General features: G+C 40.5%; 1 protein-coding gene across 3 annotated transcripts in view; it reads left to right on the top strand.

Moving 5' to 3' along the window:
• nol4lb (nucleolar protein 4-like b) overlaps positions 1-27,948 on the top strand; it is a 348,974-nt gene that overhangs the window by 200,351 nt on the left and 120,675 nt on the right. For all 3 annotated transcript variants that reach the window (XM_063041305.1, XM_063041306.1, XM_063041307.1), the window contains exon 7: positions 17,418-17,707. In XM_063041305.1, coding sequence (XP_062897375.1) covers positions 17,418-17,707 — 290 coding nt within the window. The remainder of the gene's footprint in view (positions 1-17,417; positions 17,708-27,948) is intronic.

Genomic DNA, 27,948 nt, shown 5'->3' on the forward strand with positions numbered 1-27,948 from the left:
TGTCGCACACCGTTGCTTTGTGTTATCTGATTAGTGTGTATAAATATAAGGACTATTTTAATTATACAAACGTTGCCTCGGGAAAATAGGAATCTATAGTCCATTTATTGAATAATATTACTGAGGTTCTAAATCTACCATTCTGTTTCATTCCATTGGTTCGAAATCCTACATTTGTCATCACAGTTCAAATGCATTAAAAATTAGGGAGGTTATCAAAATTGAGTTTATTTTGTGCTCGTGCATAAATCAGTTTCATTCCCATCAAAGATCCTACGATGTTGGAAAGAGAATTTAGAATTTAGGCTGGAATTTATTTTGTCAGGGTTCTAGTCTTTTTAATTTAGACAGTGATCAGAGCAGATCCTTTTGAAGCTGCTTTCTGATAATAATCTGCATTGATTGCAACCTGCATAGAGGGCATATCCAGAGGATTCCCCATGCAACCATGGGATCTTTGTAGAGTTTACTGTTGGGGTTGAGAAGTTAGAGTTCTGCAGGATGTCCTGTTTCCAGTGGATCGAGTATGCTCTTCATGTTCATCTACATCCTCAGCATAGCAAGTCAAGACAAATTCAATTTTGAGTTTATTGTCATTCAACTGTTCGCATGTATACCACCAAACTAAATAACATTCCTGCAGACCAAGGTGTACACACAGTACGTATAACTCACACACAACACGTAAAGCAATATTACCATGAATAAATTAACAAATATAAGGTGCATCTATGACACAAGTTTAAAAAGTAAACAGTATAACACTCCTGCTGCTTATTATGTGATGAGATCTGGGTGGTGGCGGAAAGTTTGGTGGTCTATGGCCTAGGGGAAGAAGCTGTTTTCCGTACTAACAGTCCTTGTCCTAATGCTACAGTACCTCCTTCTTGATGGTAGGGGTTCAAAGAGATTGTTGGACTGGTGGGAGGGATCACTGACAATGCAAAGGGCCGTACATAACGCAGCACTCTTGATAAATATCTCTGATGTGGAAAGGAGACCCCTGATGATTCTGTCAGAAGTCCTTGCAATCTTTTGTAGAGACTTGTGGTCAGGTGTCTTGCAATTCATGTACTGGAGAGTGATGCAGCTGGTCAGGACACTTTCAGTGGTGCTCCTGTAACAATCTGTTAGAATAGTGGGAGGGCCTCACTCATCTCAATCTCCTCAGGAAGTGGAGATACTGCTCTATTTTCTTGACCAAAGAGGTGGTGCTGAGGGAACAGATGTGATTGTATCTTTCACTGGAAAAAGGTATTCGGAGATGTTAGAGACACAGGACATCTAATCTGAATATCTAATACTGTGGAGCGACATAGTAATGTAGTGGTTAGATCATCCACATTACAGTGCCAGCTGGAAGACCAGGGTTCGATTTCTGCCACTGTCAGTAAGGTGCTTGGACATTCTTCTGGTGACCGCATGTGTTTCCTCTGGTCTGGGTGTTCTGATTTTTCTCCCACGTTCCAAAGACACATAGTATGGACATCAAAGTTGCTGGTGAACGCAGCAGGCCAGGCAGCATCTGTAGGAAGAGGTGCAGTCGACGTTTCAGGCCAAGACCCTTCGTCAGGACTAACTGAAGGAAGAGTGAGTAAGGGATTTGAAAGTTGGAGGGGGAGGGGGAGATCCAAAATGATAGGAGAAGACAGGAGCGGGAGGGATGGAGCCAAGAGCTGGACAGGTGATAGGCAAAAGGGGATACAAGAGGATCATGGGACAGGAGGTCCAGGAAGAAAGACAAGTGGGGGGGGGGACCCAGAGGATGGGCAAGAGGTATATTCAGAGGGACAGAGGGAGAAAAAGGAGAGTGAGAGAAAGAATGTGTGCATAAAAATAAGTAACAGATGGGGTACGAGGGGGAGGTGGGGCCTTAGCGGAAGTTAGAGAAGTCAATGTTCATGCCATCAGGTTGGAGGCTACCCAGACGGAATATAAGGTGTTGTTCCTCCAACCTGAGTGTGGCTTCATCTTTACAGTAGAGGAGGCCGTGGATAGACATGTCAGAATGGGAATGGGATGTGGAATTAAAATGTGTGGCCACTGGGAGATCCTGCTTTCTCTGGCGGACAGAGCGTAGGTGTTCTGCAAAGCGGTCTCCCAGTCTGCGTCGGGTCTCGCCAATATACAAAAGGCCACATCGGGAGCACCGGACGCAGTATATCACCCCAGTCGACATCTCTAACATCGACTTCTCTAACTAACGCTAAGGCCCCACCTCCCCCTCGTACCCCATCTGTTACTTATTTTTATGCACACATTCTTTCTCTCACTCTCCTTTTTCTCCCTCTGTCCCTCTGAATACACCTCTTGCCCATCCTCTGGAACCCCCCCCCCCTTGTCTTTCTTCCCGGACCTCCTGTCCCATGATCCTCTCGTATCCCCTTTTGCCTATCACCTGTCTAGCTCTTGGCTCTATCCCTCCCCCTCCTGTCTTCTCCTATCATTTTGGATCTCTCCCTCCCCCTCCAACCTTCAAATCCCTTACTCACTCTTCCTTCAGTTAGTCCTGACGAAGGGTCTCGACCTGAAACGTCGACTGCACCTCTTCCTACAGATGCTGCCTGGCCTGCTGCGTTCACCAGCAACTTTGATGTGTATTGCTTGAATTTCCAGCATCTGCAGAATTCCTGTTGTTATGGTATGGACATGCCTGTATTGGTACCAGAAGTGTGGGCTGCCCAGCACGCTCCTCACAGATTTGATTTTATGCCAAAACGATACATTTCACTGTGTGTTTCATGGTACATGTGACAAATACAGCTAATCTCTAATCTTTATCTTTGAAATGACTCTACCCACTAGACTTAGTGTAAAGTCACAGGATAGGGACGATACCATCCATTATACAGTACACTGCCATGAACAATTTTGTATGTTTTTTTGGCCTATACAATTCGCCATAAGGAACAAGGAAAAGTAACCAGATGAATAGTTGCGCAGATCCTGCTTGTTCTTCTGAAGGTGTGTTTGGTAGTAAAGTACAAATTACCTGTCTTTTGATCTGAATGATAAAATGTAAATAGCATATCTTGCAATATAGCCCTCATTTAAAAAATTTTAAGTAAAAGATTTGTCTTTCAAAAGTAGGAAACTGGGGGATGGATTGAGGACTGTTTATTGTAACTAACTGAATTTATTTATGATTTCGAAGTAAAAATTTTGAAGAAACTGTACTGGATTTTAATGTATTTTTTCCACTCACTGCTCTCTGTGTCTTGTCTGAGTTATTGTTGCTGGCAGGCTATGAGCTTAGTGTGAGTGTTACCCATTATATGACTAGTCATATCTCAGTGGAAAACTTGAAGTGGGAGGTCAGTAATCCAGAATGAAAATCATCACAGAGGAAAGACCCGAGGACTAGTCTGACAGCCAAGGACATCTTTCACTGTTAGTTCTTCAGACATCTCATTGGCTGTGCTGCAGAGAGGAGCAGAGTTACCATGGCAATGCCAGCTCTTCTGCAGGCATGAAGACTTGCTCGTGCTGCCTCTCAGAGGGATAAACCAACTTAATCCCAGGGTGCCGAGACAGTGAAAAGGTTGGACCACCCCTAAGGGACATTGTAGCTAGTACAGTGGAGGAATTAGCAGCTGCAACGATTGATATTAAGGCCACACCAAGGAAATCACTTTATGTTGTCAGCCTGTTGGGGGGCGGTGGTACTGGGGATGAGGGGATGAATATAAAATATAAAATGAAACTGTTACAAGTCCAGCTCCTGCAGTTGGTATCACATTTTCCAGTCAGCAAGTGCAATAAAACACTGAGGAAAGTCTATTTATTTCATGTACGGTACCATTTTTAATAAGGAAATAAAGACAAAATTAAAATAATTAGTTTAATTTTGTAGATTTCTTGACTGCTTAAAAAAATTGTAGTCTCCATAAGACAGATGCGTTTTCAAAAACAAATTTGTGCACAAGTGGACTTTACATAAATTTTAATGTTGTGCATTTCAAAATAGAATTAGAGAACTAAAGTATATTTCTGTCGTAGAAAATCGTATGACAGATTATGCACATTGTTATGCTGGGGTATTTCTGTAATGATAAAAAAGGGCAAATTTTGCACAACTGCTTCTGCATCAATGAATAAATAAATAGCTTGGAGAACATAGTTGGAGGGTCATAATGCATGACAGATTTATTAATGTCCTACCAGCTTTATGTTTATCATGCCAAACTAAATGGATAACAGTAGTATATTATAACATTTTCATTACTTAATTGTTCTAGTATAATGATGAGGTTGCATTGGAGAGATGCCCTGTGTTATTAGAGGGTCTCTTAAGACATGGACTAAATGCTATTTCAATTTATCAGTTTCTTCCAGAGCCCGTGGGTATTAGCAGAGTGCAGGAGTCCATAAGGCATTCTGGAAGTAGTAGAATTTCTTATACAAGTACTGCCTCCATTTCTTAGGACTCGGAGTAATTTGCAACCAGAGTTTCCTCAGAGCAACGTCCACTGTTGAAAAAACCCACACACTTCTGGCGTGCTGAAGACTCTTGTATGTCAAAGTGACATTTAGCTTCCACTGGAGTCTGACTTGTATTGTCAGACTATGGGCTAAAGAAGGACTGTTGTGGAGCAAATAAGTTTGTGGGTTGTTTTTGTACCATTTTCTTCTAGGATTCTAATGAAAATTTCACAGCAAGCCTCTCACTGGGCTGCTTAGCCCAGCTCAATTAAAATTAATATTGCAAGCTAGAGTGGAAGGAAAAAGTGGAGGGAGGTGTTTCAAGTCAGTTGGAAGTAAAGTTAAAAAAACCCTGCAGCTCATAACTTGGCACAGTGCCTGCTCACTTGAGAGCAGCATAGCTTTCCGGTTGTGGGTTCTCTTCTTTGCCTGAGAGGAATTAGGCAGGGTTTAGTTCTTCTGCACAAATGATTCATCTACTTTAATAAGTTGATGGCTTAGCTATAAATGAACACAGTGGTATTTTGCATCTGTAATGTATCAATGCTTTCGTGAGTTGCAAACTCTGTTCCACTACCTCCTCAAGCTTTCCTGTTATTCTTTTACGGGACCGATTGTCAAATTATTAACCAACAAAAGATAAAGAAACCACAATGTAATAGCACATTTCCTGCAAAAATAAGCTGCTGGATAATTTATGAGCAGTACATCCCATGTGGTTGTCCATCAAGCCTATGGTTCCTGTTTTTAAGTTCTTTTAAAATTAGTCCTCTAGGATTATATCGAAAGTCTTAACGAGGTAGATTGGAACAGTGATTTTTAACCTCACTGGAAGTTGACAGTTAAATTCCTGCTCTTTTTTTAATATCCTATTTTGAGGAGGCATCAAGGTCACTTGCCAGAAGCATGCATTGTAATTCCCTAAATATGCAGATTGAAGTCTGCGTGATGTCACGGATCCTTGATTGTAATTTTTGTAGTTACCTTTCACACCAGATAAAGAAAACAGGAAGGGGACCTGAGACAGCAGAAGTTACTTAAAATAAGATTTCTTTCCTTCTGGGGTCAGGAGCAAGGAAGTTTCCCATTCCCTTAAACAATTACCACAACCCCTGTTAAAACTGTTCTCAATCCTTTGAATTTAATTTTTTTTTAAACTTTCCTCATGGGATTAAGAGGTGTGCAGCCCCATTTTAGTATTTTTTTGCCACCATTCCCTATTCTCCATCCTCACTTGTAAGGGACTCCTACAAAACACATTTTTTGCCACTAGTAACACTCCCACCTGGAGTTAGCTGGCAGTTCAGAATCAGGTTTATTGTCACTGAAAGTCATGAAATTTGTTGAGTTGTGGCAGCAGTACAGTTTGGGCATGACAATGTCCTATAGGTTACAATCAAATAAATAAATATTACAAAAGAGGAATAGTGAAGCAGTGAAGCTCTATTCCCTACCGTAGCCTTTTACCTGTTCTCACCTGCCTATCATTTCCCCTGGGTCCCCTCCTCCTTCCCTTTCTTCTGTAGTTATTATTATTATTATTAGTAATCTGTGTTCCTGTTCTTGCCACCAAAGTGGATAACCTCACATTTATCCACATTAAACTTCATCTGCCATGCATCTGCCCACTCACCCAACCTGTCCAAGTCACCCTGAATGGCCTACTCCTGCCCCTATTGGTTATTGTCTGTAGTTCACTCTCCTCTCTTATTAGATTCCTTCTTCTCCAGCCCTTTAGCTCTCTCACCCACCTGGCTTCACCTATCACCTTCCAGCTAGACTCTTTCCCTTCCCCCTACCTTTTTATTCTGGCATCTTCCCCCTTCCTTTCCAGTCCTGAAGAAGGATCTTGGCCCAAAATGTCAACTGCTTATCCATCTCAACGAAGCTGCCTGACCTGCTGAGTTCCTCCAGTAATTTTGTGTGCATTGCTTCAGCATTCATGGGTCGTTCAGAAGTCTAATGGCAAAGAGGAAGAAGCTGTTCCTCAAACATTGAATTTGAGTCTTTAGGCCCCTGTACTTCCTCCCTGATAGTAGTATAATAAGAAGAGTGCATGTCCTGGATGGTGAGGGTTTTTAATGATGGGTAGACAACTGATGGTGGGATACAGATGAGCTCAGACAATAAAGCCACCAAGGACACATGGTAACTTTGTCCCCCACCCATTTACACATTCCCAATTTCTAGTCCAAGTTGAATTGAAACCTCTGTATTCTTGATCCCTGGCAGCCTTTTATCTAGACTACTTGTCAGCACAATCCTTGACTTCCTCTCTGTCCTCACCTGTTCTCCACATTGAATCAGACGTGTTGTTATGTTGGTACGTTGGGACAGTCGTGCTGCAATAACCTTGGATGCTGTCTTTGTGGACTTTGCGTATTCTCCTGTGACAGTGTTATATTCTACCAGTGATTCCATTTCCTCCCATATATGCTGGCAGATTAATTGGCTCTGTAAATTACCCTCTAATGTATGTAAATAATTTTTAAAAATCAAAAAATCATGTGAAAGAGAATCATGTTGTAGGGGTACTAGAGAATAAGAAGAGAGGGAATGGGGCTGATGGGACAGTGCTGTTGTGAGCTGGCAGAGACCCTCCTGGCAGAACCCTTTAGTCTAAGTGTGTAAATGAGTTTAGTGTCAAGATTCAAATAAGCTCATGTTGAAATAGGGTCAAATTATCATGATGCTCCTTCCTGGATTTACTCCTGCCATCCACACAGTTTTTCTTGATAACACAACTGAAATGGTGAGTCAGCTACAGGCACTGAATTGCAGAAATTCTTAGCATTATCTCTTTTGTACTCCTGAAATTGTCCAACCAATTTTTTTTAAAATTATTATATTTTGCTGTTTTTCTTAAAGCAAATAATAAACTGCTCAAAATCTAGTGGGTTGAAACACTTTGCAGACTGTGGTTCTTAAGGTATTACAGAGTGAACCCTGCTTGCCATCAACTGGAATTATTAATTGACCCCGTATTCACTTCCAGTGATGGCTTCATGGAAACATAGACTGATGGAAGAATTCTAATTATGCTTAGCAAAGTTGGAGGGTTGGGAATAAGTCAAAGTAACCTGATGTTATTTTACAAAATGGGATATTCCTCCCCCCCCCCCCCCGCCCCCCACAAGTTTGTCTTGCTTAGCCAAATTTCTCTTTACCAGGACCAGGTATTGGAAAATTGGAGATTCACTTCACCCAATTCTGTGTTCACTTATATTTAAATTGTGTGATAATTATGAGCTAAATGAAGTATGCTGGAAAGGTGAGAAAACTTCATGGATAAAAAGAGATCTTGAAAGGCTTTGCAAATAGAGGTGAAAAAGAAATGATTAATTCTATTTTATGTTAAGTCATGATTACATTGCAAGGAATCATGGAAACAATCTGAGAAAAGGAAAGTTTGAAGTCTGATGCAGGAAGTATTTGTTCACACTAATGGAAAATCTCTGTAATTATTCAGGAAGTGATTAGTATATCAGACGTCTCTATTGGGGGACGAGCTATATGTTTTTTTCATGTCCGTATTGATTTATGTAACAATTTATTTTTGGGCTTTTATCATCCAAAATGATATAAAATTAAATAAGCTAAGTACCAGTTCTAATATGAAAATAAAATAATCTTCCTTTTAACACCAGATCTGAGCTTTATATATGTCCAGATGATTTTAAAGTTTTATAACTATTACTTTAGTTATGATATTTCACAAACAAATAAGCCTTATTTATTTATATATTGAGATACAGTGTGGAATAGGCCCTTCTGGCCCTTTGAGCCATGCCGCCAAACACCTCCGATTTAACCCTAGCCTACTCACAGGACAATTTACAATGACCAATTGACTTAACAACTGGTACATCTTTGGACTGTGAGAGGAAACCAGAGCACCTGGAAGAAACCCACACAGTCACAAGGGGAATGTACAAATTCCTTACAGACAGTGGTGAGAAATGTATGGCAGTTATGTTACATTGCTTCTGTACTTCATTGGTGCTGACATGCTGAGTTTATCAATTTCATCAACTTTGCCTTCTGTTTCCACCCTACCCTTAAACTCACTAGGTCTTTTTCTGACACCTCTCTCCCCTTTCTCTATTCTCTGTCTCCATCTCTAGAGATAAACTGTCTCTATATCTTTTATAAATCTACTGACTGCCATGGCTATCTTGACTATAGCCACCCTATCTTCTGTAAAAATGCTCTTTCTCAGTTCCTTTGCTTTCACCACATCAGTTCCTAGGATGAGGTTTTCCAGAGATGTCTTCCTTCTTCAAAGAACAGGGGTCCCCTTCTTCCACTATTGATGCTACCATCACCAGCATTGCCTCCATTTCTTGAAAATCCAAGCTTACCCTGTTAAGTGCAAATTTTGTGATGGAAAATGATTTAGAGACCTGTAGATTTTATTGGCTAAATTAAGGGAAGATTAGGGGAAGTTTTTTGAACATGGAATACAGGCAGAATTTTCTAACTTAACTATTGTTAAAATGCAGGAGTTCCCAACTTGGGATCCACTGACCTTTGCTTAATGGTATTGGTCCATGACATTAAAAAAAAGGGTTGGGAATCCCTGTTAAATGGAATCCATATATACTTTGTAAATATATTCCTTTCAAAGGGTCTCGGCCTGAAACATTGACTGTTTATTCCTCTCCATAGATACTATCTGACCTGTAGAGTTCCTCCAGCATTTTGTGTGTGTTGCTCTGGATTTCCAGCATCTATAGAATCTCATGTGTTTATAAACTGATTTTCATAAAATGTAAAGCAAACAAATGTGGAAATGTACAAGCTGCTACATTGGTAAGATGCAGAGCTGGGCTGAGGAGTGGCAGATGGAGTGTGAAGTAATTCACTGTGGAAGGTTGAAGCAGGAAACAGGGTTAATGGCAGAAGTTTTAGCAGTGTGGAGAAACAGAGAGACTTTGATATCCACATCCATAGATCCCTCAAAGTCGCCGCAAAGTTGATAAGGTGGTTAAGACAAAGTATAGTGTGCTGACCTTCATTAGCCTGGGGATTGAGTGCAAGAGCCACAAGATAATGTTGCAGCTCTATAAAACTCTGGTTAGATCACACTTGGAATATTGTATTCTATTCTAGTCAACCCATTGTGGGAAGGATGTGGAAGTTTTAGAGAGGGTGCAGAAGAGATGTACCAGGGTGCTGCCTGGATTGTAGAGCATGTCTTATGAGGGAGGATAAGTTGAGCAAGCTAGGGTTTCTTTCTTTGGAGCAAAGGAGGATGGGAGGTGACTTGATAGAGGTGTACAAGATGATGAGAGGCATAGATAGAGTGGGCAGCCAGAGACTTTTCTCAGGATGAAATTGGCTAACACAAGTGGCATAATTTTAAAGTGAGCGGAGGAGAGTATATGGGGGGGAATGTCAGAGGTAAAATTTTAAACAGAGAGTGGTGGGTGCATAGAATGCATGACCATGGTAGAGGCAGATACATTAGGGACATTTAAGAGACTCTTAGATAGACTGTTAGATAGGCCCTTAGATGCGACTTGGACATCCAAAGAAGAAGAGGGATGGCAAAAGATACCTTTACGAGAATGAAGAGTATACTGACCAATACTAAACTAGGCATGACAACCCGCCTCAGAGTACTGAAATGTTACGTTTATCCAGTTATGTTATATGGCTCAGAATGTTGGACAATATCTAGTAACATGAGGAAACGAATTAAAGCAGCAGAGATGTGGTTTTTGAGGAGGATGCAAAGAATATCATGGATGAAACGAATATCAAACGGGGATGTCATGAACAGAGCAAACACAAAAAGAGAAATAATGTATGAGATCATGAAAAGGCAACGTAACTTCATTGGACATGTGATTAGGAAAGAGGAGTTAGAATGCACGGTAATTATGGGAAAGATTGAAGGGAAGAAAGCAAGAAGAAGACAAAGACAAATGATGGTGGAGACAGCAGCCAGGGAACTGGAAATGAATACCAATGAATTGATCCACTTGACCCGAAACAAGAGTGTGTGGGCAATGGCAGTCAAAGCTCAAACTGGGCATGGCACCTGATGATGATGATGAGATAGACACATGGATGAAAGGAAAATGGAGGGCTATGTGGGAAGGAAGGGTGAGACTGATCTTTTAATCAATCTAAGATGAATTGATTAAAAGATCAATCTAACCCTTGGATATATGTTAAAAGGTCAAAAAACATAACGGATGGAAGGGCCTTTTATGTGCTGTTCTGTTCAATGTTCTGTGTTCAACTATTTACCACTATGCACGGTGTCTCCATATACTAGATACTACTTTTTTCTTCTTGATTGCATCATCTCCTCTTAAATCCCTGTCAACCAATCAGATCTCAGGATGTTTAATATTTGCAACAATCTGTGTGTGAACTGATTCCTCCTAACTTTATTTGACTCGTTATGTTCCCATAAGTGGAATGTCTTTCTCCACAACCCAGTGGAAACAGTTAATGATTTTAAAAGCTTCTAGCAGGTTTCTTCCTTTATTCTCTTCTCTCTTACAATAGAAAGCCACGGCCTTCTCAATCATTTATAAGGATGAGCCATGCTCTGTTATTTCATTCATGGCTGACTCTGTGCCTCAAGTCCATTTTCCCATCTAATTGCCCTGTCTCCTGATTACTTTAGTGCCTAATCTCTGATCTCAGTCTTGAATGTATTCAGTGACTGATTACCATCTTGAAGTTCAGAATTGCAAAGATTTGTGGCCTTCTCCATAATGAAATTTCTCCCCATTTTGGTTCTAAATTGCTGACTCCTTAAGTAGAGGTCATATCCCTCATCTCTACTCTTTCCATTCCAACTCCGAAAGACTGGATTTTCATAGAACAACCTTTGAATAATCAAATACATTTTAAAAATCTAGATATTCAGTAATATATTGATTCATTGTCCTTAATCAATTCTGCCGGTAACATACTGAAGAATCTCATAAGAATAATCATCCTTTCCCGTTTTTAACACCAGCATTGATTTTGCCAAATTAGATTCTAATTCCCCATTGTCCTATTGACAAAATGCTGGAATATATCTATGGTGTAGTTCTCTGTATTTTCTCTCCCTTACAGTCATGATGTTAGATTTTGCCTTGCCTTTGCTGAGAGTGTTCCAAAGTCCTGTGAATTCTGGCAGATTACCACTAATTCATCCACCATACCCGTTTTAGAATTCTGGGATCCATGTATCATTTTCTGAGGATTTGCCTGCTTGTCCCTTAATTTGCATACTATTTCCTCTCCAGTGATGACTTCGTGTTCCTTAATGCCCACAAAATATCCTAGCAGTTGTGTCTTCTGAATACTGTTAGAGAGGTAGATATGTTATTGATCCCAAAGGAAATTACAGTGTCACAGGAGCATTACAAATGCACAGATATTGGAAGAGAAGTAAGAAAGAATAAAAAAAAGCTACCTTAAAAATAAGATGTACTAGATTTTCAAGTCAACGATTACAAGATTTATAAGTTCATACTGATAAGATGGTAGTGCAAGAATTACCATAATATTATACAGTGATGGGTGCACATTCACACCATCCAGATAAGAAGTTATGGTGGTAGTAGTAGTTATCATGCTTATAAATACTTTCTTCACTTTCTGCTATGTTTCTGTGTTGTTTTTGTAATTTGGAAACCAGAATCTCAGACCATACTGTGCTACATTTAGAGCATAATAAGGGATAGATACAAATTTGATCTTTCCTTTCTATTTGGATTCCGTTTAACAAACTACTACTTTGTTTACATCCTCTTTGGGCATGCCGACTTGCTTTATTATTGGGGCAGCAAGCAATCTGCTACGTGAACTCAGAAGCTTGAGTAAGTCTATAGTGGGAGAGGATTTGTTGATAATTTAGGGTGAGCCCCTGCACTGGGTCCAGATGAAGAGTTTCAACCCAAAACCTTGACAATTCCTTTCCCTCCAGAGAAACTACTCAACCCCCCAGCACATTGTTTGATGCTCCAAATCTTTTTCTACACATCCACCTTCTACAGTCCCTTGGGTCTCCATCTTGCATTAGTACTTTTTAGGAATCTATGCCTTAATATTTCTAAATCTCTTGCCTTCACTAATCTATTTAGTTTCTTACCTTCCAATAGATAAATAGAGTAGCTTTTTCTGCCTAAAAATGAATATGTTGTTAGATTTATTATAAATCATATATTAAGATATTTTAGAGATAATTAGGTGGGTTTTAAAATGAAATATAAAGCTAGAACAAACAAAAGTGTTACAAGCTGCTGAATTAATAAAATTCTTTACCTTTGTGGTAAGAATCTCAGCTTTCATTGAAGGGTTTATTTTATTTAAAAGACCTACTTCCTTAAGATCATTCTCAAATGCATTTTATGAAATATTTTTGTTTTCCCACTATATAACTAGACCAATTCTGTCATCATGGTGAAATTTTATTCATTTGGTGCCTTACTAGGCAGAAATCTTTGCTAATTTTCTCTTAGTGTTGAATGCATTGTGAGTGCATACTTAACTAGGTTTCAGCAAGATTTTTCTAAATTAACCACAGCAGTATTTCTTGAATCTTTCACCCAAAATGCCACAGAGATGCTATCAGTTCAATCAAGGACTTAAAAAATGTAATCAGTGATTAGGATTGGTTTTAGATTATTCGGAATCACAGAAACACAATGCAGAAATAAATTATTTAGTAAGGGAAAGCTGCCTGAAATTTTTTATATAGACATTAAAATGCTTATCATTTTTGGTTGAATTGAATGTTATGGATGAGCAGGAAGATGAATTGTAAACTTCTTTATTTCCCTTTATTTTTTTATTCAATTTCATATTCATAAACTCCTTGGGGCAGGTCTCTGGAGATCTGCGAATCTGACACTACATTGCATCAAATCATTTAAGGGGACCCTAGAGAATATGAACAGCAAAACACCAGGCAAGGACTGGTGATGTTTAAACATTTTGCATTTGGCAAAGATGTAAACATTTAACTGGAGGGGAAAGAATTGCCTGTATTTGTATTCTTAACATAACATTAATCCTGCTCCTATGCATTATTTCAATGACTCAGAATATAATATTAGTCTCTTTGAGTCATTGCATTTTTCTCTTTTATTTTGCCACATATTTGGTTACACCAGACCTAGAAATCCTGTGACTTCTGTCAAAATAAAGGGATGGAACATGCTTAAAACTGCATATCTAGCTGCAATGCACACTTCAGTGTGTTTCAGACTTGGGTGTCTGTGCACTATATATATATAACTTCACTCTGATCCTGGACCCACCATTGTTCCTGTGATGTATTGAGCTGGGAAGATGGGTACACTTTATTTCTGGCCTTTCAGTTCCTGGCCAGCCATTGGAGGACTATGGAATTCAAATCTCTTACTAGTTCTTCTTTCAGTTAGTCCTGACGGAGGGTCTCGGCCCGAAGCGTCGACTGTACCTCTTCCTAGAGATGCTGCCTGGCCTGCTGTGTTCACCAGCAACTTTTATGTGTGTTGCTTGAAATTCCAGCATCTGCAGGTTCCTCGTGTTTGCGTTTAGAAGTTTGACAAGGTTTTCATTGACGTGCTGAATCTCTGCAGACTCCTGAGGAAGTAGAGGCACTATTGTGCTTTCTTTGCAATAATACTTGTATGATGGATCCAGGACAGGTCCTCTGAAATAGTGACACCCAGGAATTTAAAGTTACTGGCCGTCTCCACCTCTGCTCCTCCGATGATTACTGACTCATGGACCTCTGGATTCCCTCTCCTGAAGTCTGTAATCATTTCCTTGGTCTTATTGACATTGAGTGAGAGGTTGTTATTACTGCACCACTCAGTCAAGTTTTCAGTCTCCCTCCTCTATGCCGATTCAGTGATACAGTGGTGTCGTCTGCAAACTTGTATATGACGTTGGAGCTGTACTTAGCCGCACAGTCATAGGTGTAAAGCGAGTAGTGCACCTGTGATTATTAAAATACTTTAAATACAGTGAAATGGGCACAAGCTTTTTTGAGCCTTTTGGATGTTGCTTGCCACCTGCTGAGTAGTCCATTTGTGTTGGCCACAGAATCAAGTTCTTATGTCTTTGGAGTCTGTGTGATGACATAAGTTCAGTGCAGCCTTGGGGCCAGTGTGGCGAGGGTATAGGCGGTGAGCATGGGCTGATCTCGTTGAACACAATTTGGCCCAGACTCTTACCAGGTGCACACAGGATATCCATATGGCCTACTTCCCCATTATTCTGAGGTTATGCACAGTGACCCCCTCCCTCCCACCACACTCTCAAACCCCTCTGGCAATAAATTAGAATCATTGATGTCAATCCAATGTTCAGTACAAAAGGTAGTGAATTCGGTCCAGTACATCACAGGTAGAACCCTCCCGACCATTAAGCACATCGACATGAAATGTTGCCTTAGAAAAGCAGCATCAATCATCAAAGCTCTTCACTACCCAGACCATGCTCTTTTCTCACTGCTGCCATCTGGTAGAACAGGGGTCCCCAACCTTTTTTGCAACGTGGACTGGTTTATTATTGACAATTCTATGTTCTAGAACATACAAGGTAAATGGTAGGGCACTGAGGAGTGCATTAGAACAGAGGGATCTGGGAATACAGACACAAAATTCCCTAAAAGTAGCGTCACAGGTAGATAGGGTTGTAAAGAGAGCTTTTGGTACATTGGCCTTTATTAATCAAAGTATTGAGTATAAGAGTTGGAATGTTATGGTGAAGTTGTGTAAGGCATTGGTGAGGCCGAATTTGGAGTATTGTGTGCAGTTTTGGTCACCAAATTACAGGAAAGATATTAATAAGGTTGAAAGAGTGCAGAGAAGGTTTACAAGGATGTTGCCGGGACTTGAGAAACTGAGTTACAGAGAAAGGTTGAATAGGTTAGGACTTTATTCCCTGGAGCGTAGAAGAATGAGGGGAGATTTGATAGAGGTATATAAAATTATGATGGGTATAGATAGAGTGAATGCAAGCAGGCTTTTTCCACTAGGCTAGGGGAGAAAAAAACCAGAGGACATGGGTTAAGGGTGAAGGGGGAAAAGTTTAAAGGGAACATTGGGGGGGGGGTTCTTCACACAGAGTGTGGTGGGAGTATGGAATGAGCTGTCAGATGAAGTGGTAAATGCGGGCTCAATTTTAACATTTAAGAAAAACCTGGACAGGTACTTGGATGAGAGGTGTATGGAGAGATATGGTCCAGATGCAGGTCAGTGGGACTAGGCAGAAAAATGGCTCGGCACAGCCAAGAAGGGCCAAAAGACCTGTTCCTGTGCTATAATGTTCTATGGTTCTATATTCTTGTGGCACCCGGGGGGAGGGGGGCGGGTGGTAGGGTTGCCAACGGACAAGAGTAGCAGTCAAATGCGTTGTGTTTACCCCGAGAAAGACTACAATGACCATGAAGCCTTGCGCAGGCACCAGTGCGCATGCGTGGCTTGTGCATGCGTGTACGTGCCGATTTTTTTCTACAGATCATTTTTGGCGACTCTGCTCGGGGGGGGGGTTGTTAATCACGACTGGAATATAGATGATAAGTAGCTAATACATTCAATTTCATTTCTAAAAGGGTTTATCTAACAAATTTAATAGAAAACACACAGCGCATATTTTCCTCTCATGAATATAGTGATAAGTCAACTATCAGAGGAGGACAGGGGAGCTTGAAGTAAGTGTTGAATGAACTTCCAGTAGAAGTGGTAGAGACAGGTTCGATATTATCATTTAAAGAAAAATTGGATAGGTATATGGACAGGAAAGGAATGGAGGGTTATGAACTGAGTGCAAGTCGGTGGGACTAAGTGAGAGTAGCGTTCGGCACGGACTAGAAGGGCAGAGATGGCCTGTTTCCATGCTGTAATTGTTATATGGTTATATAAGTCAATAGCATCATAACATTTTAAGTAATGTTTGGATATTAAACACACAGCACATATTTTCCCTGTATGAACATATAAGATCATTGCAATACACCAATATTGTTGAATCAGTGGGAGCCCTGGGCTGAATACTTGTTTCCCTGCAACGAGACGGTCCTATCGAGGGGTGATGGGAGACAGCGATACTCGAAGGGGGTTCCTTATGTCCAGTCTATTCTGCAATTTAGTTTTAATTGCATTCATTGCAGAGATATGTTGGAAATGGAAGCAACGTTTTCAGTGCTTTCATGGCTATCTCAGGATTTTTAGCTTTGACTTTGATCCAGAATGCCGGCAGAGATGTTATGTCAAACGTACTTTTCAGCCCACCGTCATTTGCAAACTCGAGGAGTTGATCTCCTTCCCGTGCTGCCATAGATGACACATGCGTAATGACCTCGCGTGTGTTCAAGCTCAACAGTGCGTGACAGGGAAAGAGGAAAGGTGCAGCTGACTCATATCGCCAAATCATATTGTTTCCTCACGGCCCGGTAGCGCATGCGTTGCGGCCCGGTACCGGTCCGTGACCCGGTGGTTGGGGACCGCTGAGGTAGAAGGTACAAGAGCCTCAACACTCGCTCCACCAGGTTCAAGAACAGTTACTACCCCTCAACCATCAGGCTCTTGAACAAAAGGGGATAGCTACAGTCATTTAAGGACTTTTTTATCTTGTTATTTCATGCTCATTATTTATTGCTATTTATTTATTATCTGCATTTTCACAGGTTGCTTACAGTTTTTGTTCCTGATGTTTAGTTTACAGATCCTGTTTAAGGCTACTGTTCAGTAGATTTCAGGGTTGTATGTGGTGATATGTATGTACTCTGATAATAAATTTTTGTACTGTTTCAGTCAGGTATGTTATGGAGATCCGGGTAACGGTTGTGCCATGGATTAAAACCATGATGACAATTAAGGTTCTTTTAAACTGAATAATGGCAAATAGGATCGCATGTTATAAAGTTTTAAATAATGCTGTTTTCCATCAGTAAAGCAGATTCTAAAAAAAAAGCGGAAGAGTCCATCCATATCATATATTTTGTGAATAGCCTGTTATGATAGTATTTACTTCTCTTTCATTGCCAGATGATTCATCTTCAGAATGCTGCAGTGGGAATGGCTCCACTACTTTGAACCCTTCAGCATCAAACAGTATACAAGGGGGCAGTACATTCCCTGAAGTAAATGGAAACAGTTCCACTGGTTTGGACTACAGTGCCAGCTCAGAGGACCAGCCAGTCAACCTGAGTGAGCGGCTTCAGCCTAGTCAAGTGGATAATGGAAGTGTGGATGGACAAAGAAACCGGGTCAAATACATTGGAAAAGGCACATCAGATGTTAGATTGAACAGGGATGCAAGAGAATATGGGAGTAAGGTACAGTCTAATTTAACTTGCCTTAGTTGAAAATGAGTGCATTGACTGATAATTCCAGGAATTTACTTGAGTATGTAAAAGCTGCTGTACTTAAGTATTGCACATTGAAATTATTCCCTACAATTATTCTTTGGGAACTGAAGATGATGAAATCAGGAAAGATTTATCTGTATTTCTACATAATTAACATGAGTTTTATAATTTTTTTATATTTACATATACGCTGACATTTACAAGAGGGTTATGTTGTATTGATCAACATAAGATCTAAATTAAATAGATTGATTTCTACTTAGCCACTTGACAATCCACTAGATTGTCAATGACCAGATATCAACAGCAGAAAAGATGGTGCCAGTGTCCAGCTTTTTAAAATCTTTTGTTTTTGGATGTTCAGGTTAAGCCCTTTCAATGATACACTTGGTGAGATAGTGCAATATGATTTGGACCTTGGTCTCTGAGATTATGTAATTGTAAGGATTGGCTGGGAGCTATAATTAGATAATGGAGAAATGATGAAATCTTAGTTCTAGAGCAGGGGTTCCCAACCTTTTTTATGCAATGGACTACTACCATTAAGCAAGGAGTCCATGGACCCTGGGTTGGGGACCCCTATTCTAGAGTGAAAGCATCAGTTGAATATTTTCCCAGTCATCCTACAGATTAACTTCTCTCCTGTGAGAGACCTGTTGTAGGTTAGGTGCAGTGTTGCTGTAGAAAGATGAGGGTTAGCATTGAAGCAGTTATGCAGCCTTGCACAGCCCAAGATGGATTGGGTTTGTGTCTATAATGGACCCATTGATTAAGATCACAACTTGCATGCCATCACATTGCAGATGCTGACAAATTCAATGGCATTTCCAAGGATGCTTTCACAGGGAAGTAAAATGGTTAGGTGATAAGAAGTAGCAAAAGCAGAATTAAACTTAACTGTCTTCAATAAAGACAAACAAAAACGTTCAACTTACATGAACAGACAACATTTTAAAATAACATCAGGTTTCATTACTTGGTGAACAGCGGTGAACAGCAGTGAATGTATGCAGCTGGAACAGCCATTGACAAATTTGCTACTGTAACTCTCTCCTTCAGTAACATATACTTCAAGGACTGGCATCCATTCAAGTGGCTAATTTGGAAAATAGAAAGCAGCACTATGCAAATGCATAATTGTTGGCAGTCAAATGAGTTATATGCATTTTTTGCTCATTTGGAAAATGCCAAGTAGTGTACACACTGTGCATAGTTTTAACACTCAACTTTGTGTCCCTTTTTCCATACATGGGAATGTTTTTGTTCATGAAAGCTGAAAAGCAATGCAATGCTATTTTATTGAAATGTAGACATATTCTCCTATAATGCACTTTAAAAAATACTAATAAACTTTAAAATGACACTCCATGACCATTAAATAGATGTATTAATCTATTCTGTCACATTTAGAAGTGTGAATCCACGTGTTCATTGTATTTTTAAGATTCAAAGGTAATGACTTCACAACAGTTCTCTGACAAGGACAATAAAATAATGAGCACCTATCAATCTTTGCTCATCCCTCAAGGAGAATCAGCAAAGAAATGGCAGGTGGAATATATTGTAGTGTCAGGAAATATATGGCCATGCACTTTGGTGAAAGGAATATTTTCTAAACAGGGAGAAATTTCAGAAATCAGAGGTGCAAAGGGACTTAGGAGTCCTTGTGATGGACTCCCTAAATGTTAACTTGCAATTTGAGTTGGTGGTAAGGTAGGCAATTGCAATGTTAGCATTCGTTTTGAGAGAACTAGAATATAAGAGCAATGAGGTAAAGCTGAGGCCATATAAGATATAGCTCAGCCTGCATTTGGAATATTGTGAGCAGTTTTGGACCACTTATCTGAGAGAAGATGTTCTGGCATTGGAGAGGTTCCAGAGGAGGTTCACGAGAATAACTCTGAGAATGGAAGGGTTAATAGATGGTGAGCATTTGATATTTCTGGGCCTGTACTTGCTGGAATTTAGAAGAATGCCGGGGGATCTGATTGAAACCTATCAAATATTGGAAAGTTGAGTTAGAGTGGATGTGAAGAGGATGTTTAAATAGCGGGGGAATCCACTACCAGGGCACAGCCTCAGAAGTACAAGGTCATGTCTTTAAAATAGAGATGAGGAGGTATTTTTTCAGCCAGAGGGTGGTGTGAATCTGTGGAATTCATTGCCACTGAGGACTGTGGAGGCCGAGTCATTGAGTATATTTAAAGCAGAGGTAGATAGGTTCTCGATTAATCAGGGTGCCAAAGGTTACTGGGGGAAGGCAGGAAAATGGGGTTGAGAGAGATAATAAATTAGCCATGTTGGAATTGACTTGATGGGCCAAATGTCCTAATTATGCTCCTGTGTCTTATGGTCTTATGATTTTATGAAGAAATGTGAATTGTGTAATTGAGCTATCATTGTGCCTATTTAGAATAATTAGGCTTTGTGATCTTCAAGTAAATGTGGCTGTACCATAACAACCGAATGCTAAGTGTTCTAGTGTTTAATAAAAAACCTATTCTGTGCTTTACCGCATGAACTGCCATGTTTGTTTACTTATATGTTTCAAGTCTCTTTTACTTGAATTTGCTAAAATTACAAAATAACCATTTAAAACATGGAAGATGGAAGAATGGTGATTTTCTTTTTCTGCTAACTGACATTCTTCTGAACTTCACTGAATTATTAGTTGACATCATTAGAAAACTTACTGGGCTCAGGAAGAAATAATGAGTGAAGGTGAGAAATTGGCTATTATTAAGAGAGGTGTGGACCAATTAAAGGAAAGTATTACCAGAAGAAAGTAAATACTGCATTTACTGGGCAATTTTTTTTTCATAAAGATGAAGGGGCAAATGAATAAAAAGTGGCAGGAAAAAGTTAAGGAAAATAAATGTACAAGTGAATATATGAACTTGCAAGCAAGAGGTGAAGTAGAATTATTGACTCTTTGTTTGATGACTGCTAAATTGAGGGAGAGATGTATGAAAGTCTGACCCTTAGTTGCTTTACAGCTTTGTAGATGACTGACTGCAGCTGACCGTTACTCCAGCCTTATTCTGCAATGTCATATCAGGTACCCCTGCGTTTGCTTTTCTTCTAGTTGAGGCATCGTTCCAGAGTCTACAGAAGTAGTTGTTAACGTATGGTCTGGTATTACTATTCAGGATGCAGAGCTGTTCTTGTTCATCCTGAATTGCTTTCTTTCATTGAAAACTTTGCAAGGCCCATGACATGCTTGAGTACTCACAAAGCATTCTCCATCCAGACATTTGCATTCGAACCTTTACCTCCAAGTGTCTCCTGCCATTAACTTCTGATGGGGAAAAAAGACCCCTATCTGCACATTCTCAACTTTGTGGTTGCACTTCTGCTAGATCATGGTCACACACCTATCTCTAGCCACTTTGAGACAGGTGATAGAGGACACGCTACAACATCTCTGACAACCTGGCCTCTGTGCTATTCCTTCTAATTTCTGCTTTCGTTGACATACTAACTGAAAGAATTGATTTTGATGTTGGTATGTGAGCTGGACAGGGAAATGAATACTCATAGTTGCCATTAATGAAGAGGAAAAATATAGTTACAAAGACTCAAAAGGTCATTAACATTTGTGGTTTCTTTAAATGCCCTCATGTTGATAAACCTCAAGTTATCTTAAACACAAAGAATTCTGCAGATGCTGGAAACTCAAAGCAAAACACACAAAATGCTGGAGGAACTCAGCACGTCATGCAGCATCTATAGATATGAATAAACCATCAACGTTTTTGGCCAAGACCCTTCTTCAGGAATTCTGTTTATGCATTTCCATAGATGCTGCCTGGCCTGCTGTGTTCCTCCAGCATTTTGTTGTGTTACCTCAAGTTATCTTCTTACCAAATTTCCTGTATATTCTAAGAATACAGAATCTAGTTTGGGGCTTGCAGAAGTTAAAGTCACTAGCTGTTTTAAAACCATCATTTGGAAGGTTTACAGTATGTTTTGCTGGACAGTTTTTATTGCTGGAATCAGAAGAGGTGTATTCCAGGAGCAATGTAGTCCTTTAAATAGTGTCACAAAATAACTATGATGTCAATGTGAGATTATTTTGTAATAACAAAGACAAAAGATAGACTGTCCTGGAATTAGAGGACTGTATGTGCGTAGGAAGAAGAGAAGAATAAGGATTGTTTTGCTGTTGTTGCTTTGTGTTTGGTATGTTCTGTTTTTGTTGTGTTCTTTGTCATTCTGATGAGGCATACTATGTTCACCATGTTTCACAACACTTGTGGAATGCCTGCAGCATATCCTTGTATGTGTTGGTTGTTGATGCAAATGACTTACTTATTTCACTGTATGTTTCGATGTACGTGATAAGTGAATCTTAAAATCTGAAATATATAAAGAAATCTCACAGCCCAAGTATCCAAATTTTCTGAGCTCCCTCTCCAACACTTCATAAAATTTCTGATGAATATTTGACAACAAAGCTAATTTCATCATCAGGCACAACTGCACAGACGCGTGGACATCAACAAGTTAGATCGGTGCGAAGAATTTTAAAGGAGAGCATTTTTTCTTCAGTGCTTTGATCGAGGCACGACTGCGCAGGCACGTGGACGTCAGCGAGTTAGACCGGTGGGAAGAACGTAAAAAGAAGAAAAGCTTTATTGAGCAGGCGCTGGAGTAGATGGAGTCAAAGTAGGAGAGCTTTGGCTCAATGGGCTTCGGCGATAATCGGTCGAGGTGAGGTTAAGTTACTTGTGAAGAATAGGAATAGGAAGTATGTCTGCGAGGCTGGTGTTCTAAACTGAGTGTCGGATGTGGGATGTCCGGGAGACTCACAGCCTCCCGGACGGCCACATCTGTGCCAGGTGCGTCGAGCTGCAGCTCCTTTGGGACCACGTTAGGGAACTGGAGGTGCAGCTCGATGACCTTCGTCTGGTCAGGGAATGTGAGGAGGTGATAGAGAGGAGCTATAGGCACGTAGTCACAATGGGGCTTTGGGACACAGATAAGTGGGTAACAATCAGAAGAAGGAAGGGTAAAGCTGTCCCCTTTAACAGTAAGTACTCCTGTTTGAGTACTGTTGGGGGAGGATGACCTCTGGCACAGAGTCTGGCCCTGTGGCTTGGAAGGGTAGGGAAAGGAAGAGGATGGCAGCAGTGATAGGGGACTCTATAGTTAGGGGGTCAGACAGGCGATTCTGTGGACGCAGGAAAGAAACACGGACGGTAGTTTGCCTCCCAGGTGCCAGGGTCCAGGATGTTTCTGATTGCGTCCACGATATCCTGAAGTGAGGAGGTGAACAGCCAGAGATCATGGTACAGATTGGTACCAATGACACAGGTAGGAAAAGGGAGGAGGTCCTGAAAACAGACTGCAGGGAGTTAGGAAAGATGCTGAGAAGCAGGACCACAAGAGTAGTAATCTCAGGATTACTGCCTGTGCCACGCGACAGTGAATACAGGAATGGAGTGAGGTGGAGGATAAATGTGTGGCTGAGAGATTGGAACAGGGGGCAGGGATTCAGATTTCTGGATCATTCGGACCTCTTTTGGGGCAGGCGTGACCTGTACAATAAGGATGAGATGCACCCGAATCCAAGGGGGACCAATATCCTGGCAGGGAGGTATGCGAAGGCTACTGGGGAGAGTTTAACCTAGAGTTGCTGGGGGCTGGGAACCAAACTGAAGAGATGGAGGAAGGGGCGGTTGGCTCACAAATAGAGAAAGCTTGTAGGCAGTGTGAGAGAGAGGATAGGCAGGTGATAGAAAACGGATGCGCTCAGACTGATGGTCTGAGATGTGTCTATTTTAATGCAAGGAGTACCGTGAACAAAGCAGATGAGCTTACAGCGTGGATCAGTACTTGGATCTATGATGTTGTGGCCATTACAGAGACTTGGATGGCTCTGGGGCAAGAATGGCTACTTAGAGTGCCAGGCGTTAGATGTTTCAAAAAAGACGGAGGGGGGCAAAAGAGGTGGGGTGTAGCACTGCTGATCAGAGATAGTGTCATGGCTGCAGAAAAGAGGACATCATGGAGGGATTGTCTACTGAGTCTCTGGATTTGGAAGTTAGGAACAGGAAGGGGTCAATAACTCTACAGGGCGTTTTTTTATAGACAACCCAATAGTAACAGGGACATCGAGGAGCAGATAGGGAGACAAATTCTGGAACGGTGCAATAATAACAAGGTTGTTGTGATGAGACATTTTAATTTCCGCAATATTGATGGGCATCTCCCTAGAGCAAGGGGTTTAGATGGGGTAGAGTTTGTTAGCTATGTTCAGGAAGGTTTCCTGACACAATAAGTAGATAGTCTACAAGAGGAGAGGCTGTACTTGATCTGGAATTGGGAAATGAACCTGATCAGGTGCCAGGTCTCTCAGTGGGAGAGCATTTTGGAGATAATGATCATACTTCTATCTCCTTTACCGTAGCATTGGAGAGGGATAGGAGCAGACAAGTTAGGAAAATGTTTAATTGGAGTAAGGGGAAATATGAAGCTATCAGGCAGGAATTTGGAAGTATAAATTGGGAGCAGATGTTCTCAGGGAAATGTACGGCAGAAATGTGGCAAATGTCCAGGAGATATTTGTGTGGCGTTCTGCATAGGTTTGTTCCAATGAGACAGGGAAAGGATAGTAGGGTACAGGAACCATGGTGTACAAAAGCTGTTGAAAATCCAGACAAGAAGAAAAGAAAAGCTTACAGAAGTTTCAAAACACTAGGTAATGTTAGAGATCTAGAAAATTATAAGGCTAGCATGAAGGAGTTTAAGAATGAAATTAGGATGAAATAAGAATGAAATTAGAAGGGGCCATGAGAAGGCCTTGGTGAACAGGATTAAGGAAAACCCCAAGGCATTCTACAAGTATGTGAAGAGCAAGAGGATAAGACGTGAGAGAATAGGACCAATCAAGTGTGACATTGAAAAAGTGTGTACGGAACCGGAGGAGATAGCAGAGGTACTTAATAAATACTTTGCTTCAGTATTCACTGTGGAAAAGGATCTTGGCAATTATAGGGATGACTTACAGCAGATTGAAAAGCTTGAGCATATAGACATTAAGAAAGAGGATGTGCTGGTGCTTGGTAAGTTGATAGAGAAGATCTTGAGAGGCAGGATTTATGAACATTTAGGGAGGAATAATATGATTAGGAATAGTCAGCATGGTTTTGTCTTAGACAGGTCATGCCTTACGAGCCTGATTGAATTTTTTGACGGTATGACTAAACACATTGATGAAGCTAGAGCAGTAGATGTAGTGTATATGGATTTCAGCAAGGCATTTGATAAGGTACCCCATGCAAGGCTTATTGAGAAAGTAAGGAGGCATGGGATGCAAGGTGAAATTGCTTTGTGGATCCAGAGCTGCTTGCCCACAGAAGACAAAGAGTGGTTGTAGACAGGTCGTAATCTGCATGGAGGTCAGTGACCAGTGGTTTGCCTCAGGGATCTGTTCTGGGACCCCTTCTCTTCGTGATTTTTATGTTTGCTGATGACACAAAAGTTGGAAGTGTTGTGGATAGTGTGGAGGGCTGTCAGAGGTTACAGCGGGATATAAATAGAATGTAAAACTGGGCTAAGAAGTCCTGACGAAGGGTCTCGGCCTGAAACGTCGACTGCGCCTCTTCCTATAGATGCTGCTTGGCCTGCTGCGTTCACCAGCAACTTTGATGTGTGTTGCTTGAATTTCCAGCATCTGCAGAATTCTTGTTGTTTGCTAAGAAGTGGCAGATGGAGTTCAACCCAGATAAGTGTGAGGTGGTTCATTTTGGTAGGTCAAATATGATGGCAGAATATAGTATTAATGGTAAGACTCTTGGCAGTGTGGAGGATCAGAGGGATCTTGGGGTCTGAGTCCATAGGACACTCAAAGCTGCTGCGCAGGTTGACTGTGTGGTTAAGAAGGCATACGGTGCATTGGCCTTCATCAACTGTGGGACTGAGTTTATGAGCTGAGAGGTAATGTTGCAGTTATATCGGACACTGGTCAGACCCCACTTGGAGTACTGTGCTCAGTTCTGGTCACCTCACTACAGGAAAGATGTGCAAACTATAGAAAAGGTGCAGAGGAGATTTACAAGGATGTTGCCTGTATTGGGGATCATGCCTTATGAGATAGGTTGAGTGAACTTGGCCTTTTCTCCTTGGAGTGACAGAGGATGAGAGGAGACCTGATAGAGGTGTATAAGATGTTGAGAGGCATTGATTGTGTGGATAGTCAGGGGCTTTTTCCCAGTGCTGAAATGGCTAACGCGAGAGGGCACAGTTTTAAGGTGCTTGGAAGTAGGTTCAGAGGAGATGTCAGGGGTAAATTTTTTACGCAGAGAGTGGTGAATGCGTGAAATGGGCTTCCGACGACGGTGGTGGAGGTGGATACAATAGGATCTTTTAAGAGACTCTTGGATAGGTACCTGGAGCTTAGCAAAATAGAGGGCTATGGGTAACCCTAGGCGATTTCTAAAGTAAGTACATGTTCGGCACAGCATTGTGGGCCGAAGGGCCTGTATTGTGCTGCAGGTTTGCTATGTTTCTATCTGTCAAAATTCTCAAATTTTTCAATCCTTTCACAGCTACTAACATTTAATTAAGAATCCTAAACATTTTAAAATGAATACAAATTAAGAAAGTTAGTAACATCACCTTAACTACTTATAATCCTTGTTAGCAATTAGAAACTGAAAATAGAAATCATTTCAAAGTAATGTAAATTACCATGGCCTTTTTAAAAAAATTTTTCTCAATGGAATAAAATTTTCATTCATTGAATGGACGGACTAGTCTGGTAGTCGATTCCCTAGCTTAAGTGCTGGGGACTTTCTGCAAACTTGCATTCCATTTACAAACATTTGTAGAATCAAGTAGTGAGACATATCAACAGACTGGCAACCAAATTCTCCCAGCAGGTTCATGATTTTCACTTGGAGTCCCATATACCCTTTAAGACCCAAACTTCCTGACATTTACATGGTTACGTGCTGGCATTTCACTATAGAACTCTGGCAAAACCCATCAAAATTTGAGCCATAATATCTGATGGGACAAATGTTGTATCCCGGCTACTTAATATTAGTTAAGACAACTAAGCTCCTTGCATGCAGTATAGAACTTCGTTATTTCAGTTACACCTTTGTACATATTTGTTTGTCCATTTCCTGACATCAGGATGAAAAAATACCATGTCTTCAGCTCCCATACATTGCATGCGCATATATTGAAGCTGTTCAATATTGTACCAGAAATTCAGCCCATTTCTTTCCAATAGAAGCACATTTTAAAAACTGGCTACAATGCACTGTGTGCATAATAGTGCATGAAATACAAGTGACATAAGTCAGATTTATCCTGTGTTCTCTTCTGCCAAGGACTAGGGACAGGAAAATCAAAAAGAGAATTGATCTGGGTCTCTTGAGTATTGTAGTTTGAAACATAATTTAGTAGAGGTAGAGTATGTATCTTGGCACTATTTCAAACAAAATATTTAGATCCTGGGAGTAGTGTCAATATCAAGGTGATTTGTAAATACATTCTCATAGGTTATTTAAAAAGACATTTTCTTTGACAGTCAGCTGTACATCTAAACATTCTGTTGAATGGCATCGCTGACGTCTACGGGATTCTCACATTGAAGAACATGCATTCAGGCTCTCAGCTACTTGTTCATTTATCTTCAGGGATTTTACTTCAGCAGCTTTTATCCCAGCTCCCACATTATTTATTCTTATGATACTCAACTTTGATTACCACCCTTTTATCTTATTATATGAAAATAAGGATTTCTCAGAAACTGCAAGCGCCAAAGAAAAATAAATTTAGCAAATATGGTAGATATTTTTTCTTTGCAATTTCACTCAATAAATGCTAAATGAACTGAAAACAGGCAGCAGTTACAGAGTAGGAATCACAACAGCAACTTAAGTTCTATACAAACTGAAAAACATTCCTGCAGGTCAAATGCTTTACTGTGTAGTATTCTGCCAAAGTGTATTGATTTTTTAAAAATTGCTGGTTTCTTCAATGACCAGTCCTTGGAATATGGAGAGCCCTGATCTCAAGTCAATATCTCTGAATCATTTCTGGCTACCCAGAGACTCTGTTAGTCTATCAGGAATAGGTTAGACTCTTGCATCTAAGTTACAACTGTCAGATGAGCATGCAGCCATGCTAGAATTTATTTATTTCAGTATATATTATTGTCATTTATTATTTTCCAATGTCAAAGCACTGTA

Source organism: Mobula hypostoma, chromosome 2 (assembly GCF_963921235.1).
Source record: "Mobula hypostoma chromosome 2, sMobHyp1.1, whole genome shotgun sequence".
Lineage (NCBI taxonomy): Eukaryota > Metazoa > Chordata > Chondrichthyes > Myliobatiformes > Myliobatidae > Mobula > Mobula hypostoma.